The sequence below is a fragment of the Sus scrofa genome, chromosome X, assembly GCF_054392235.1.
Source record: "Sus scrofa isolate SSC_HxYL_T2T_F1_AM1 chromosome X, Sscrofa_HxYL_maternal_Yorkshire_Landrace_v2.0, whole genome shotgun sequence".
In the NCBI taxonomy this organism is placed as follows: domain Eukaryota; kingdom Metazoa; phylum Chordata; class Mammalia; order Artiodactyla; family Suidae; genus Sus; species Sus scrofa.
This window is the reverse complement of record NC_139401.1, coordinates 51,594,749-51,612,799: the sequence shown is the minus strand read 5'-3', so window position 1 is coordinate 51,612,799 and position 18,051 is coordinate 51,594,749. Positions and strand designations below refer to the sequence as shown.

The 18,051-nt window shown below is 38.8% G+C and overlaps 1 protein-coding gene and 1 pseudogene across 13 annotated transcripts in view; one reads left to right on the top strand and one right to left on the bottom strand.

Annotated features, from left to right (window-relative positions):
• Positions 1-18,051, top strand: part of PFKFB1 (6-phosphofructo-2-kinase/fructose-2,6-biphosphatase 1) — an 86,498-nt gene that overhangs the window by 30,732 nt on the left and 37,715 nt on the right. For 12 of the 13 annotated variants that reach the window (XR_014834546.1, XM_005673664.4, XM_021079419.2 and 9 more), the window contains 6 exon segments: positions 1,419-1,544; positions 4,872-4,965; positions 5,784-5,850; positions 6,709-6,783; positions 7,231-7,287; positions 9,177-9,298. Coding sequence is in view for 12 of the 13 variants with exons in the window: in XM_005673664.4 (XP_005673721.1) it covers positions 1,419-1,544; positions 4,872-4,965; positions 5,784-5,850; positions 6,709-6,783; positions 7,231-7,287; positions 9,177-9,298 (541 nt within the window). In the remaining variant the exon portion in view is untranslated. 13 annotated transcript variants of the gene reach the window in all.
• Positions 288-385, bottom strand: LOC146394621 (U6 spliceosomal RNA; annotated as a pseudogene).

Below are 18,051 nucleotides of genomic sequence, written 5' to 3'. Positions count from 1 at the left end.
ACTGATTCCTCAGCTGTGTCATGTTCACTGATAAGGACATTGAAGGCATTCTTCAGATCTATTCATGTGTTTTTTCTCTTGTATTTACATTTGATTCTTTCTTATACTTTTCATCCCCCTGCTGAAATTACCTCTGATCTTACATATTGTCTAACTTTTCCAATATAGACTTTAACATAATAATCATAGCCATTTTAATTGCCTGTCTGAAATTCCAACATGTGTGTCATAATCAATTATGGTCCTGGTGATTTTTTTTTTGGTCTTTTCAGACTATGTTGTTGTTGTTTAATATGGAACACTTCACAAATTTATGTGTCATCCTTATGCAGGAGTCAAGCTAATCTTCACTGTATCATTCTGATTTTTTAATATTTGTGCACAGACTGTTTTTTTTTCTTGCTTTTATTCTTCCTTTTGTGCTGCTCTCTGGATATTACCTCTTGCATCCTTTTAAAATATAGTTTGCTATTATTTTACTTGATTTCTTTTAGCTTGACAGTAGGGAATAGGGGACTAGGGACAGTCTACGTAATTATTATTAATCTTCAGTCTTAAGCAGGCTTATCCTGAGTCACAGAGGTGTGACTTTCCCAAATGTTCCTTCCCATGCTCTAAATATAATGGTGGGTCTACCATATATTCCATTTTTTTCTATTTTTCTTCTCCATCTGTTGTGAGTTTCCACCAGTGTACTCATTCTTATTGCCATTCCTTCTATAGATTAAGCCTTGTTTCCCTTAGGGAAGATATAGTAATAGATTGATCTGGGCCATTTTAGTGGTATTGGATAGTCATCTCTGCCAGTTGCAGTGAACATCCATCAGTGCTCTCAAGCTATAGTTTTTTCTCTGTGAAGATTAAGGCCTTTGTTCCATAGGGTATAGGGAGAATGATCTGGGCACAATTTCAGCCATTGCTGCTTTTCTTTTTCCTTCCTCAAAACAGATCTATAGGGTATCTTTCTCAGGATTCTTCTCAGTCTTCCCTGTCAGGACCTGGTGGAATTCTTAGAAGAAAACTCTGCAAGAGGATTCAAATCCACCTATGTCTGCAGTTTAGAGGGGTTTCATATTCTCACACTAGCCCACAACAAACCTTTAGCAATTCGTTAACACATTTTAGCTGAATATTATTATGAGTTTATATGTTGTTCAGTAGTATCTGCAAAAGATAAGCAAATACCCAGGCCTTGTTTCTCCCTGCAAATGCTTGTCTCTACAGATTTTGGGTTAGCTGTTTACACTGCAATGTCAGTTCTCTCATGAATTCAAGAAAACACAATTGGCAATTCTCCAGGATTTTTTCCTTATTATATTGGTGGGAGAGAAGCTTTTTCCAATTCTACATTTCTTTGCTGATACCAGAATATCATGTGAACCTGGGAACAACATTTGAGGCTCTTTTGTGTCTTTCAGCATCCATACCCCAGTTTACAAATTCCCCCACGATGGTGATTATGGTGGGTTTACCAGCTCGAGGAAAGACCTACATCTCCACGAAGCTCACACGTTATCTCAATTGGATAGGAACACCAACTAAAGGTATGTCCCTGAAACTCTTTCTTCCACAGCCCACGATAAACCATTGACTGAAAATTGAGTAAGGTAGACGACTTTAAAAGGGACAAAAAACATCAGTACCGGGAGCATCTGAAACCATTATTAACAGTATTAATAATATTATTATTATTACTATTACTACTACCACCACTGCTACTGTTACTACCACTACTTTCATAAATTTACAATTTCTTAAGTATATACTCTGTGTCCAATCTCATACTAGGTGCTAAGTATAGGAAAATGAGTAAGAATAAATACCTGCTGTTAAGGAGTTACATTGTTGTAAAACCACAAACCAACCCTATGAGTAACATACTACATATATTACTGTTATTATTACTACCACACCAATATTACTATTTTATTAATATTACCATTCCATTGCATTAAGGTTTTCTTCAAACCTTAGGGGCATGTGGTGTCTAGCACGGTCGAAGCCCCAGCCCAGAGGCCCCCATAATATCTTAAGTAAAGCAAGGCTCCTTAGCTCACCTCTCCAGTCCAGAAGGCGTCTGCTCTCTCCGAGCCTCTCCTTAGGTCTGAGCCTGTCTGCTCCCCCTCCCCAGCCGGAAGTGATCCTGCCTCTTTCCGCCTCCAGAGGGTCTCCTTCCCTCCCTGTCAGCCTCCTCCCTACTTCCACTTTTCTTTTCCTTTCACACCAATGTGATCTCTTTTCTGCTTACTCTCTCTTATTCAGCAACCACTCTCTTCTCCTCTCCACTTGATTTCTCTATCGCTCATCCTGTATCCCCATTCCTACTTGATTCCTGGGTCCCCCCAGGAAGACAGTGCTTCTCTGAATTTTCACACCAATGCTTTCTACAGCCCCCTCTGTGCCAACACTAATTACACAGTGTGTTGTAGCAGTGTGCGTGTCTGGATTTCTCACCCAGAAAATGCTCTGGGGTAGGGGACTAGATCATATTCATTTCTATTGGTCAAGTAAGACCAGACTAAGATGTTTAGAGGCTCTAAGCACTAAAAGTTAGGGTGCCCCCACATCGTATGTAATTCAGAATAAAAACAGCAAATGTAAGAAAGTCTACCTAAAGTTTTTTAATGTATCCCCTGATGACAATATTGATGCTTTTAACTTAGCTGAAAATTTTTACTGGGACTGTGTTCCCCTTTACTGGTATGCTAAGCAAGCACTTAGCCTCTCTCCCTTGTGGAATGGAGCACTGGTCGCCAGTGTAGAAAACAGTTCTTCCTGGGCATTCGTTTAATCATTCAGTTACTAATTATTTGTTGAGCACACTGTTGCACCAAAGCTCTTGTTGGATGTTGGGCAAACAAAGGCAAGTAAGATAGGATCCCTGCCCTCAAAGGACTCACATCTGTTCTCAAGTTCTAAAGCACTCATGTAGGGGGAATTAGTATTATCATCATTGGACAGCCAATGAAATTAATGTCCAAGATGTGAAGTGTCTTGTCTAAAGGCACATGGTCCCTAGTGACAGAACTAGGATACAAACCCATATCCCATTGCTTCCAAAGCCTGACACTCACTGTGCCAAGCCTGCTACTTGGCGCTACTGATTGGGAAGAGGGAAGAATCCCACGTTGGCCCCGTGGTTCTCCTTTCCTCCATTCTCTTTCATTTCTCTTGATCATCCCAACACCCTGTCTATCTGCTTCCTTCCCTCTCTCTCACCAAGTCTTCTCCTCTCCTCCTCCCATTTCTTCTTTTCCTTCATGGACTTTCTCTTTCTCTTATTCACTGGGGAAGAGTTTCCCAATGATTTTCCATGTACAGAAACCCATACTAGGCATTGGAGATGCAAAAATGGATGAGAGCCACACTCTATCCTTGAAGCTTTCTCCACCTGGTTGGGATGCATAAGAATAGGACATGGCACCAAAGGATCCCAGAGCAGGGTGCTGAGGGGCTCACAGAAGAAATCACCAACTGGAAGGCAGTGAAGGTTTCCAGATAGGGTATGCATGAGCTGAGTGGGTCCTGTAGGAGGAGTAGGACATTGACAGAAAAGAAGGGGAGAAGGAATAGTTCTTGTGGGACTGCAGGCTCTGAGGAGCCTCTGCTGAGTGTAGGGCCACACTGGAGGTAGGAGATGGGTCTCTGCTCTAATACACCTGCTGCCTATCTGCTCTACTCCAGTCTATTCTTGCAGAGACCCTCAGAGTCAGGTTTCAAACACAAAGCTGACCGTATCTATAGCCGCCAAGGGTTCTTGTGGCCTACAGGTTTAAACCTAGCTCCTTAGCCTGCCATTCAAGGTCCTGCATGATTTCCCCCCTCACAGACCTCAGTCACAGTGGATGACTCACCATCCTCCAAACAGGTTTTGCCTTCTGCCAGTGTCATACCTTTGGTCAAACTGTTCCTCTACCTGGGTTGTCTCTGTTCCCATCTCCCACACTCCATGCCTTCCTAAAAAGACTGGTACAAATGCTGCCTTCTCCAAGACACCGTTGGAGATCGCCCTGAGTTTAATTGGTCTTTCCTTCCCCCTGACTCATTTGCATGAGTCTGTCAGAGCACTTAACAAAGTGGGTGGGAGCTCTCTGTGTACTGATTTACTCACTGTCACTGCTGCATTTTGAGCTTCTTTGAGACCCCATCATGTAGATCTGGCTCGTCTCTGAGACCCCAGAACTCATGTCCTCATTCACAGAGTAGGTGTCAGAAAATATTTATTGGATGAATGACTATTACATTACCCCTTTGCCTATTATCCCCTCTTTCCTCCTATCCTTCTGTCTTCTCTGTTTGTTCATCTTTACAATTGAGAAAGTACAGCCTAAGGAAGGCAAAAAACCTAGATTATCTGTCCTGATACTGGAAAATGTATGATAGCATTGGACTAGGATTCACGGGGACCAATCTAGTTCTATCACAACTGACTCGTTGACCCATGGTGATGGAGATCACCAGTTTCTTTATCTTTCCAATGGAGTTGTATGACATTAAAAGAGTTGGAGTTAATGATAATTAAAATAGTGAGAAGATCACCAGCTTTGGAACAAAATAGACCTGGAGTTGAATCCCAGCTCTCCATTTATTAACTGAGAGTTACTTCCAAAGTTTCTTTGAACTTTGATTTCCTCATTTACAATATGGGAATGGTGATCCCCACTTTTCAGTGTTCTGAGAGGTAAATGACCTGGTAACCACAATTTGAAGCTTTATAAACATATAGCTACAAGCTATTCCTTCTTTTACTTCTGAGATCCCTCCCAGCAAGGACTTTTTTGTTTTTTTGGGTTTTTGTTTGTTTGTTTGTTTGTTTGTTTTTTTGCCACTGGGATCTTCCCAACCTCTTTACCAGGGCTCCCTGCTTTCAGTGTTTAATTTAGGCCAGTATCGACGAGAGGCAGTGAGCTACAAGAACTACGAATTCTTTCTCCCAGACAACATGGAGGCCCTACTTATAAGGAAGTGAGTATCTAACATTTTAAGGACCTGCACTGCCTTCTGGCTGAGGGAGGCCTTTGTTCAGATGATGGGGGAGTAGAGCAAAGCAATTTGGGTTAGCAAGGAGGCCCTCTAGATGCTCAAAGGGTGGTCACAACAGCACTTCTACCAACCTAAATAATGCTATCCCCTGCTTAAGAAATTTTAAGTTTCCTATTTTTGATGGGAGAGAGTGGAAACTTAGCCTAGCATTTGAAACATGAGTCTCAATAACTTGGCCCACTCCAATCTCATCCATTCAACCTCAAGGTCTCTCTCTTCTACAAGAGTCTGAGAACTTCCAGAACAGAACCTGGGTCTAATTTATTGATCCATAGCCTCATAATAGAACCTAGCAAAGAATAATCACTAAACAAATTTTTGCCAAAACCGTAAATACATTGCCACCATCATACCTGTGCTTGCCCTGTTATGTATACCAGGAACAACTTCTACTTTACAGACCATATACCCAAGCTCTACTTTGATTAAAGAACCAATTTAGTTTGAGTTTTATTAGCTCAAAGATTGGAGCCCTTAATAGTATGACTCTGTCATTTGTCAACTTTTCTTGGGTATGTTACTTTATACCTGTCCCTGAGTGTCCACACAGAGCCACTTTCAATTGTGTGATCCCTCTGTGCTTGTCATAGTTCCTAGAACACACCCTTTGTAGATGTTCAATAGATGAATAATGTAATATAGGACATCTGAGAGGTGGTGCAAAAGATAATGCAGAAAAATAGAGAGGAACTCGTCTTGGGTATAGGTGTTGTCTTTGTTTCTTTCTTCATCTTTTTCAGGCAGTGTGCCCTGGCAGCTCTGAAAGATGTCCATAACTATCTTAGCCATGAGGAAGGTCACGTTGCGGTAAAGATATTTGCATTTTCCCTCAGTTTCTCCTGAGATGGAGACATTATTCTAAGTACTTTTTACATATTTATTTAATTCCACCTTCCCCCATGAGATAGGTATTATTATTGTACTCCATTTTATAGCCTAGAGGAATGTTACACATAGAGATTAAATAATTAAATATTTTTCCAAGGTGGCAGGCCAAAACTGGAATACAGGTTATACTGCTCCAGAATCTATACTTTTAACCAGTACACTCTACCACTCCACCCCTAAGAATTTTTCAGGACTGTGCTAGAATTTAAGACTGAAATATAAACATTTTTGAGTTCTAGAGATTCACCTAAACATCTAGTCAGTTTAATTTCATAGGCCTTTGGGATAGGATCTATAAATTCTAAAAGGAGAGGAGATCTTCAAATATGTATATGGTTCCATCTAAAGTACTGAGGATAGTAAATTGTTTCCCATTCTTGAAGAGCTCCGCAGTGATAGGAAAAGAAGCTTTACCTAGGAGTTGAGAAAATCAGTTCCAACTCTGCTCTGCTAGCAACTCTTGGTGACCTTATTTAGACAGATCCTTTCTCTAAGCCTCAGCTACTTTACCTGTAAAATGACTAAGAAACCCCCACAGTTTTCTTCTGGTTTTACTATGCCTACAGAGTCTGCTGAATTTCTGTGCAGACAGTAAGGGCTCAATGAGGGCTTGAGAAATTTATATAGGCTAATTCCAAATCCTTTCACTCCTTCAAAACCCTGTCCAAGTTCTATCCCTTCCCATAAGCCCTCCACTTAGCACAGGAATCATCAAAGTGTAGGCATTTCTTTTAGAACCAGACTCAGACTTAAAGCCATCTCATTGTGTGCCTCTAGGTTTTTGATGCCACCAATACTACCAGAGAAAGACGGTCTTTGATTCTACAGTTTGCTAAAGAACACGGTTATAAGGTACAGTAACCCTCAAACTCTAATGTAGAGCCTACTCATCTATAGTAAACTCCAAAGGAAAGGAAAGGCAGGGGAAGCAGAGATGCCAAATCAGCTGCCATATGCTTAATTTGGTTGCAGGGCCTTCCAGATCACAGTTAGAAGCAGAAAATAGAACCAGAACAGGAAAGTAGTGGTGCCACATTAGGCAATGGAAGATGATTGCTGACAAGCTGACATTGCGAGGGTAGGGATGAGGAAGGAGGAGAGTGAAACACTATAATTTAGGGCCAATCTGCCTAACAAGACTCAGAATCCTGAAAGCATCACTGTATGAAATTATGTTGTCAGAGATACCTCTAAAGATGACTCAGAGCCACTGAGAAGGAATCAAACTCTGTTTTGGTATAATTATATTATACCAAATATAATTTCCTGCTGGAAATTTCTGTTCTGTTTCTCTTATAGGTCTTTTTCATTGAGTCCATTTGTAATGACCCCGACGTCATTGCAGAAAACATCAGGGTAAGGAGCACAAATAACCTTTCCTTCTTACTTTGTTGCAGATGTGAAATAATGCCTAAAAATACTTCTGTGCAGTTAAAGGAGGGATTCTTCCCTGAGATTCTTCTCCCACTTCCTATAAGAAGCATTCCCTGACCATCCTGGAATATTATGATTCAATGAATTTCCTCTTAGTAGTGGAGAGAAGAAATTGAGCTTCCAAAGGAAGAATAGAATTGTCAAAGGTTCATACAGCCAGGAATAGGTAGAACTGGGACTGGACCACAGACTTGACTTTCTGCCATGAAGGCTCTTTTTTTCTGCCATGCAATTCATATCAGAGCTATCACTGCTCTTAGACTCCAGGCAAAAGTCTAAGATTAGATTTAGATTAAGATCACTCACCACATTTTATTGTACTCTATTTCATGAAATTGCTGGGGACAGAGGAGAACTTAAAGGCCACCTCCTTCAGCCTTCATCAGAAACTTGAAACCTTAGCTAAATATTTGTCTAGAATTTCTCTTTGTACCTTCAGCAACAAAGGGCTTATTGCCTTCATTAAATGCAGTCCAATCAAGTTGAAATCTGCCTCCCTATAATTTCCACTCATGGGTGCTCTTTTTGCCTTTTGAAGCGTAGAACATGTCCAGATCTTCCCTTTCCTTTTCATCCACCCATCCATCCATTTATCGCTTCAACATAAATTGAATCTATACACCTGGGCTGTGACATTCTGAGTAGACAGAAATGTATAGGGTAGAGTCGTGCCCTCAAGCTCACAGTCTAGCAAGGGAAACTGGCAACTTTATAGACATAACTCTGTGAGTCAGTGCTGAGATGAAGAAACAAAGGAAGCTATAATAACATGATGTTAAGGATTTAACCTTGCATGGGAGGGGTAGGGGTGCACCAGGTAAGGCTTCTCAGTGAAGGTTACAACTGACCTGCATCTTGAAGGATGCATAATAATTTGGCGGGTGAAGAATGGGAAATAAAGGGATAGCATATACTAAGTATGGCACCTTCAGGGAACTAGAAGTAGTTTAAATTGGCTAAAACAAAGTGTGTGGAGAATACAGAAGCGATGACAGGTGAGGATGAAGAGATGATTTGGGGATTAATCATGACAAGTCATGAGTCACCTGCTAAAATATTCATAGTTTATCCTAAAATATATGAGGAAATGGTGAAGTATTTTAAGCATGGAAATTCCATGGTATGATGTACATGTTAGAAATATCCTTCTGACTACCAGTATGGGAAAGTAACTAGACTGTAGATAGAGTAACTGGTCACAAAGCTATAGTGAGAATCTGGGAAAGAGAGAATGGAGGCCAACTGGAGAGATATTTAGAAGATACAGTGGACAGGATTTTGTGCCTGCTAAGAGGTGGGGGAATGATAGAAATAAACACATCTAGGGTACACTCATCTTAGGTTTAGGCAACTTGGGTAGATTCACTGAGGTGGGGAGTGTGGGTGGAGAAGGTAGATATTAATAGATTAGGAGGTCCAACCCTTCAGAAATCTAAAGCAAACATGTTGTATTATTCCAGTAAACACTCAATACCCCTGGCCAAGATCTTCTGTTCCTCTTCTCTATCCAATTATCACACCACAATTTCCGGTCTACTTATAGATGTTTTTCTTAAATGGTGGGTGCTCTAGAACTGAATGCAATGTATCAGACCTTGTTTGACCACACAAAAATAAGGAATGAGGAGTTTCACAGTTCAGATTCTCTTCAACTGACTGATTTTGTAAACTTGGGCAAGACCCCTCCTCCAGGTTTCACTTTCCTCATATCTATAATGAGGGATGTTTCTCAATGATCTTTAAGGACCCTTCTCCAGGGCACTGTCAGAGGCTGTCTCCCCCAGTTCCTTTATCCTTCTCCCTTCTTCCAGCAAGTGAAGCTTGGCAGCCCTGATTATATAGACTGTGACCGTGAAAAGGTTCTAGAAGACTTTCTAAAAAGAATCCAGTGCTATGAGGTCAACTACCAACCTTTGGATGATGAACTGGACAGGTAAGAACCCAAAGTGCAGCTCTGGATCCTTAGCCCAGTTTTGATGTCCTATAGAACCTGGATAAATGCTTTCCCTCTCTGGGCCTTAACTTTATTTGTAATATCAGTGAGCTGTATTTGATTATCTGTCTTTAAGAGTCCTCCCAGCTCTAATTATTCAGGAGATTGTGATTCCTTGATGTGTAAGGTGTTCACAAGAGGTTTGCAGTAGTGTTTTCCTGAGCAATATGGACATATTAGGACCCTGATGTCAGGGGTAAAATGACCCTTCTGTGGTTTTTGCTATTATGTTTTCAAAAGTATTCTTCACAAGTGGATGACACTTGAGTTTCCAAACATGTTCACCTTTATTGTTTCATTGAATCCCTTGGCACCCCTTTCAAGTAGGCTGAAATAGGTCTTAAGATCATAAATTTTCAAGAAGATGAAATTGCATCCTAGAGAGCTGAAACCACTGCTCAAATTTTAAGCACTTAACTTTGCATGAGATGGGTAGGGGTGTACCAGGGAAGTCAGGAGTAGAGTTATGATTCTAACCACATATTCTGTCTCCTAGTCATATCCATATTCATAATGCCCACATACCTCTTAAATAAGTATTTGACCACTTTGGGCTGTGGTGTACACAGAGGATGTAAATAAGGGCAAAAGAGATAAGTTCTATCCTTAGTGCTATCCATAGTGCTTTGACATATGGGAAGTTCTATCCATAGTGCTATCCATAGTGCTTTGACATATGGGAAGACACATGAAAAATATGAAACTTTCATTCATAAAACCAACTAAAGATTGGAGAAGTTTTAACTTGCAGTACAGGGAGGATGTGAGTTTTGGACATGGAGTGTTCCCAGAACCTTACTTTCTTTCAAAATGAGTTGTGATATATAGAGATCCTGGTCACTTGGACCCTTTGGGCCCCAAGTGAGAAGTGTAAGGAGGCTTTAAATAGTCATTACCACCCTAGGAAGTTTAAAGAGCATCCTTCCAGCTTTGTCTGACCAAAGTCCTCAGAGGTAATCATTGTTACTGTCTCACTTGTTAGATGGGGAAACAGACCCAAAGCACGGCAAGGGTTTACCTGAGGTCACATAATGAGTCTGTAGCAGAATATATACTCAAATTCTTATCTTCAAACTTCCAACATGGTTATCTCCTTCCCACAGTCCTACATGATAAAAACTGTCACATGAGGCTTAGTCACTCAGTGCAAGGGCCAGGACCTTAGGTACAATTGTGAATATTGTTCACTGTGCCTGGTCAAGTGTAAACTCGCATTTCTTACCAAGGTATGTGCACTGGAGTGGAAGAAACTTTTTCAAATTTCCACAAAGTCATTTTATGAGTTAGTAGTATATGGTGAAAGATATTTGATGTTTGAGATCTAAAATGAAAGGACAGCACTGAGAAATCCCCTAGCCTTTGGCACAGACTCCTGCAGGTGCTCAGTTTGTGTCTGATGAATCAGTTTGAACTAGAGAAAACTTATCCTGAAAGTTGGCTTTATATAATCATTTTTTCATCATCTGACATTTACAGTCCATACATCATGGCCCACCCATATGCTGTGCCCAGGAACCCAAAGAGAGAGGGCTGTCTCTGCTCTAATAGAATGCCCACTTGATTGAGGAAAGCAATGGGTATGCAATACACCAGAATTGTGGGGATGGGATGGTAAACCAAGAAGGGTGAGGGAATAAAAAAGAGGGGACCCAGTCCAACTTGGAGGAAAATATCTGGAAGAGCAAGATTAGATTAGATATACATTTAAGGCACCAACAAGGGTGAGTCTACTAAAACTAAGAAAAAATTTTTTTTCCTGAAATAATCAATAACTTTATCATATATCAATCTTATAGAAACAAAATCTTGTAATCATTTAAAGTTTTACATTTCAAAAAGATCATCAAGGTATTCAAAATAGAAAAAAATAACAAAAAATCAGTATCACATCCTCATACTATAACATAGCATATAATTTTTATTATAGTTGATTTGCAGTATTTTCAGTTTCTGTTATGAAGTTCCCTGTGTTGTCCAATAGGAACCCATTGCCAATTCATTCCAAATGTTACAGTTTGCATCCCCCAACCCCAAACTCTCCATCCATCTCACTTCCTCCCCACTTCCCCCTGGCAACCACAAGTCTCTCCATGTCCATGATCGGCTTCTGTTTTGTAGACAGGATCATCTGTGCCATATTTTAGATTCCACATATAAGTAATATATGGTATTTGTCTTTTTCTTATTTCACTTAATATGAGAATCTAGTCCCATCCATGTTGCTGCAAATAGCATTATTTGTCCTTTTTATGGCTAATTAGTATTCCATTGTACAAGTGCACCGTATCTTCTTAATCCATTCATCTGTCTATGGACATTTAGGTTGTTTCCATGTCCTGGCTATTGTGAATAGTGCTGCAATGAACATACAGGTGCATGTATCTTTTTGAATGAATTTTTTTTCCCAGATATATGCCCAGGAGTGGGACTGCTGGATCATATGGTTGTTCTATATTTAGTTTTCTGAGGTACCTCCATACCGTTCTCCATAGCAATTGTACCAATTTACATTCCCACCAGCTGTGAATGAGGGCACCCCTTTCTCCACACCCTCTCCAGCATTTGTTATTTTTTGACTTGTTAATAATGGCCATTCTGAGCAGTATAAGGTGATACCTCATTGTGGTTTTGATTTGCATTTCTCTAACAATTAGTGATGGTCGTCATCTTTTCATGTGCCTGTTGGCCATCCATATGTCTTCTTCAGAAAAATGTCTGTTTAGGTCTTCTGTTCATTTTTCAGTTGGGTTGTTTGGGTTTTTGTGTTGAGTTGTATGAGATGTTTATATACTTTGTAGATTAGGCCTTGGTCTGTTGCATCATTTGCTAAGATTTTCTCCAATTCTGTGGGTTGTCTATTCATTTTTTAAAAGGATTCCTTTGCTGTGCAAAAGATTTTGAGCTTAATTAGGTCTCATGGGTATATTTTTGTTTTTATTGACCTTTTCTAGAAGGTGGATCAAACGAGATGTGCTTTATGTCAGAGAGTGTTCTTCCCATGCTTTTCTCTAGGAGTTTCAGAGTATCTGGCCTTATATTTAGGTCTTTAATCCACTGCAACTTTATATTTCTGTATGGTGTTAGAGAGTGTTCTAATTTCATTCTTTTACATGTAGCTTTCCAGTTTTCTCAGCACTTATTGAGGAGACTATTTTTCTTCCACTGAATGTTCTTACCTCATTTGTTGTAGATTAATTGACCACAGGTGCTTGAGTTTATTTCTGGGCTTTCTATTCTGTTCCATCGATCTATATTTCTGTTTTTGTGCCAGTACCTTATTGTTTTGATAACTGTAGCTTTGCAGTATTGTCTGAAGTCAGGGAATCTGATTCCTCCATTTCCATTTTTCTTTTTTTTGTCTTTTGCCTTTTTCTGGGGCTGCACCTGTGGCATGTGGACGTTCCCAAGGTAGGGGTCTAATCAGAGCTGTAGCTGCCAGCCTACACCAGAGCCACAGCAATGTGGGATCTGAGCTGCATCTGTGACCTACACCACAGCTCATGGCAATGCTGGATCCTTAACCCACTGAGTGAGGCCAGGGATCGAACTCACAACCTCACAGTTCCTAGTTGGATTCATTAACCATGGAGCCACAACAGGAACTCCTCCATTTTTCTTTTTCAATATTGCTTTGGTTATTCAGGGTCTTTTGTGTTTCCATACAAATTTTAAAATATTTTGTTCTAGTTCTGTAAGAATGTCCTTGGTAATTTTATAAGGATTGCACTGAATCTGTATATTTCCTTGCATAGTATAATCATTTGGACAATACTGATTCTTCCAATCCAAGAGCATGGTGTATCTTTCCATCTGTTTGTGTTGTCTTTGATTTCTTGCATCAGCATCTTATAGGTCTTATAGGTCTTTTTTCTCTTTAGATAGGTTTATTCCTAGGTATTTTATTCTTTTTGGTGCAATGGTAAATGGGATGGTCTCCCTCATTTCTCTTTCTGATCTTTCATTGTTATATGTAGAAATGAAATCAATTTCTGTGTATTAATTTTGTATCCTGCAACTTTGCCAAATTCATTGATGAGTTCTAACAGTTTTCTTGTAGTGTCTTTAGGATTTTTACAGTTAAAGTATCATGTCATCTGCAAATAGTGATAGTTTTACTTCTTTTCTGATCTGGATTCCTTTTATTTCTTTTTATTCTCTGATTGCTTTTGCTAGGACTTCCAAAACTATGTTGAATAGTGGTAGGCATTCTTGTCTTATTCCTGATCTTAGTGGAAATGTTTTCAGTTTTTCACCATTGAAAATGATGTTAGCCTTAAGTTTGTGATATATATCTTTTATTATGTTGAGATAGGTTCCATCTATGCCCACTTTTGAAGAGGTTTCTCTCAGAAATCTTTGTCAAAAGCTTTTTCTGCATCTTTTGAGGTGATCCTATGGTTTTTATTTTTAAGGTTGTTAATGTGGTGTATCACACTGATTGATTTGCAGATATTGAAAAATCCATGCATCCCTGGGATAAATACTGCTTGATCATTCATGGTGTATGATAAAAAAAAATAAAATATACTTTATATATTTCAAAATAAATAAATAAATAAATAAAAAATAAATAAAAAAATAAAAGAGCCCAGCCTAATGTGGAGGTCATGGCATAGCTGAAAATCGGATTCTCTGGAGAAGTTTTGGCAAATTTTGGCCCAGGGTCAGATCTGACCTGCCACCAACTTTGCAAACACAGTTTTATTGAAATAAAGCTCCACTCATCTGTGTATATGTTATCTATGGCTGCTTTCACACCGCAGTGGCAACACAGACTGTCTGGTCTCCAAGGCCTTAAATATCTATCACCTACAGGCCCTTTACTGAACATGCTCTGGAGCATAGTGTGGTTACCTCAGGACTGCCACACACCTCATTATCCCTATCAGAAGATTATTTCTATTTTCAAATTCTTATATAACCCACTGATACTTTGCCACTCAATTGATTGTATTATTCTTATCAGCTGCACAGCTTAGAAAAATAGTGTACATTAAAAAATTGTAATGAGGACAATTGCAGAGGAATATGTGTTTGGCCTAATTAATTAAAGCAATTATACAATGAGAAATCTCACCTTATAAGAGGGAGTCTTTATTTCTTTACTAAATAATTTTAAATAATTTTAAAATTGTAAAGTATTAATCATGACAAAGAAATAGGTAAAATATTTTAGTAAATTCATGATCTCCCATAATATATATGTTGTAGCGCATCTAATTCTGTATGTTAAAAAGTGAATAATTTCTAGAGGAGAGTCATAATATTTAGTTGAAATAAGGAAAAGGATTCGTAGTTAAGTATTGGTACTAAAGGAGTAAAATTTGATATCTCAAGTTCTTTTTAATAAGGATCTTTCTTATTTTATTTGAAATAATTAACCTAACTCATTATAATCCAGAAGAACAATCTGAACCCACCACCTATAAATCAATAACAAGATAAATTAAAAAGATCCTGTGCTCTATAGCACAGGGAACTGTATCTAGTCACTTGTGATGCAGCATGATGGAGGATAATGTGAGAAAAAGAATGTGTATATACATGTGTAACTGGGTCACTTTGTTGTACAGTAGAAATTAACAAAACACTGTAAACCAACTATAATGGAAAAAATAAAAATCACTAATAATAATAAAAATAAATAAATAAATAAATATTTGTATTCAGTTTGGTAATATTTTGTTCAGGATTTCTACATCTATGTTCTTCACTGACATTGGCCTGTAATTTTCTTTTCTGTGGTATCATTATCTGGTTTTGGTGTCAGGGTGATGGTGGCCTCATAGAATGCACTTGGGAGTATTCCTTCCTCTATTTTTTGGAAGAGTTTCAGAAGAATAGGTGTTAACTCTCCTCTGAATGTTTGATAGAATTTGCCTGTGGAGCCATCAGGTCCTGGACTTTTGCTTTTTGGAAGTTTTCTAATCACATTTTCAATTTCAGTGCTTGTGATTATTTCTTCATATTTTCAATTTCTTCCTGGTTCAGTCTTGGTAGGCTATACCTTTGTTAGAATCTATCCATTTCTTCTGGGTTGTCCATTTTATTGGCATACAGTTGCTTATAGTAGTCTCTTATGATCCTTTGTATTTCTGTGGAGTCAGTTGTAATTTGTCCTTTTTCATTTCTAATTTGATATATTTGAGCCCTTTTCCTTTTTTTCTTGATGAGTCTGGCTAAAGGTTTATCAAATATGTTTTCCTTTTCAAAGAACCAACTTTTGGTTTCATTGATCTTCTCTATTGTTTTCTTTGTCTCTATGTTATTAATTTCTGCTTCAATCTTTATGATTTCTTTCCTTCTACTAATTTTGGGATTTGTCAGTTCTTCCTTCTCTATTTGTTTATGTGTAAGTTTAGATTGTTTATTTGAGCTTTTTCTGTTTCCTGAGATGATCGTATTGCTATAAAATTCCCTTCTCAGAACTGCTTTTGTTGCATCCCATTGGTTTTGGATTGTTATATATTTGTTGTCATTTGTCTCTAATTTTGTTTTGATTTCCTTTTTGAGTTCCTCAATGATCCATTGATTATCGAGTAGCACATTGTTTAGCTTCCAGGAGTTTTTGTTTTTACTGGGTTTTTTTTTTTTTCGGTAGTTGATTTCTAGTCTTATAGAATTGTGGTTGGAGAAAACTCTTGAAATAATTACAACTTTTTAAAATTTGCCAAGGCTTGATCTGTGGCCTGAGATGTTATCTATTCTGGAGAATGTTCCATGTGCACTTGAGAGGAATGTATACTCTGCTGCTTTGGTATGGAATGTTCTACAGTTAAATCAGTTAAATCTATCTGGTATATGGTGTCATTACAGGACTGTGTTTCCTTGTTGATTTTCTTTCTAGATTATCTGTCCATTGGTGTAAATGGAGTCCCCCGCTATTATTGAGTCTCTGTTGATTTCTCCTTTTACGGCTATCAGCAGTTGCCTTATATATTGAGGTACTTCGAGGTTAGGTGCATATATAATTACAATTTTTACACCTTCTTCTTGGGTAGATAATTGAATTAGTCATGCTGGGGTTAATCATTAGCTACCATAATACTTTTATTTATTTATTTTTTTGTTTTTACTTCCAAGGAGCACCTAGTATATCTTTTATTTTTATTTATTTTTATTTTTTTTATTTTCCCACTGTACAGCAAGGGGGTCAGGTTATCCTTACATGTATACATTACAATTACATTTTTCCCCCACCATTTCTTCTGTTGCAACACGAGTATCTAGACAAAGTTCTCGATGCTATTCAGCAGGATCTCCTTGTAAATCTATTCTAAGTTGTGTCTGATAAGCCCAAGCTCCCGATCCCTCCCACTCCCTCCCCCTCCCATCGGGCAGCCACAGGTCTCCTCTCCAAGTCCATGATTTTCCTTTCTGAGGAGATGTTCATTTGTGCTGGGTATTAGATTCCAGTTAGAAGTGATATCATATGGTATTTGTCTTTGTCTTTCTGGCTCATTTCACTCAGGATGAGATTCTCTAGTTCCATCCATGTTGCTGCAAATGGCATTATGGCATTCTTTCTTATGGCTGAGTAGTATTCCATTGTGTATATATACCACCTGTTCCGAATCCAATCATCTGTCGATGGACATTTGGGTTGTTTCCATGTCCTGGCTATTGTGAATAGTGCTGCAATGAACATGCGGGTGCACGTGTCTCTTTTAAGTAGAGTTTTGTCCGGATAGATGCCCAAGAGTGGGATTGCGGGGTCATATGGAAGTTCTATATATAGATTTCTAAGGTATCTCCAAACTGTTCTCCATAGTGGCTGTACCAGTTGACATTCCCACCAGCAGTGCAGGAGGGTTCCCTTTTCTCCACAGCCCCTCCAGCACTTGTTATTTGTGGATTTATGAATGATGGCCATTCTAACTGGTGTGAGGTGGTATCTCATGGTAGTTTTGATTTGCATTTCTCTTATACTCAGCGATGTTGAGCATTTTTTCATGTGTTTGTTGGCCATCTGTATATCTTCTTTGGAGAAATGTCTATTCAGGTCTGTTGCCCATTTTTCCATTGATTGATTGGTTTTTTTGCTGTTGAGTTGTATAAGTTGTTTATATGTTCTAGAGATTAAGCCCTTGTCCGATGCATCATTTGAAACTATTTTCTCCCATTCTGTAAGATTGTCCTTTTGTTTTCTTTTGGGTTTCCTTTGCTGTGCAAAAGCTTTTCAGTTTGATGAGGTCCCATGGGTTAATTTTTGCTCTAATTTCTATTGCTTTGGGAGACTGACCTGAGAAAATATTCATGAGGTTGATGTCAGAGAGTGTTTTGCCTATGTTTTCTTCTAGGAGTTTGATGGTGTCCTGTCGTATATTTAGGTCTTTCAGCCATTTGGAGTTTCTTTTGGTGCATGGTGTGAGGGTGTGTTCTAGTTTCATTGCTTTGCATGCAGCTGTCCAGGTTTCCCAGCAATGCTTTCTGAATAGACTTTCCTTTTCCCATTTTATGTTCTTGCCTCCCTTGTCAAAGATTAATTGACCATAGGTGTCAGGGTTTATTTCCGGATTCTCTCTTCTGTTCCATTGGTCTGTCTGTCTGTTTTGATACCAGTACCACACTGTTTTGATGACTGTGGCTTTGTAGTATTTCTTGAAGTCTGGGAGAGTGATGCCTCCTGCTTGGTTTTTGTTTCTCCGGATTGCCTTGGCGATTCTGGGTCTTTTGTTGTTCCATATAAATGT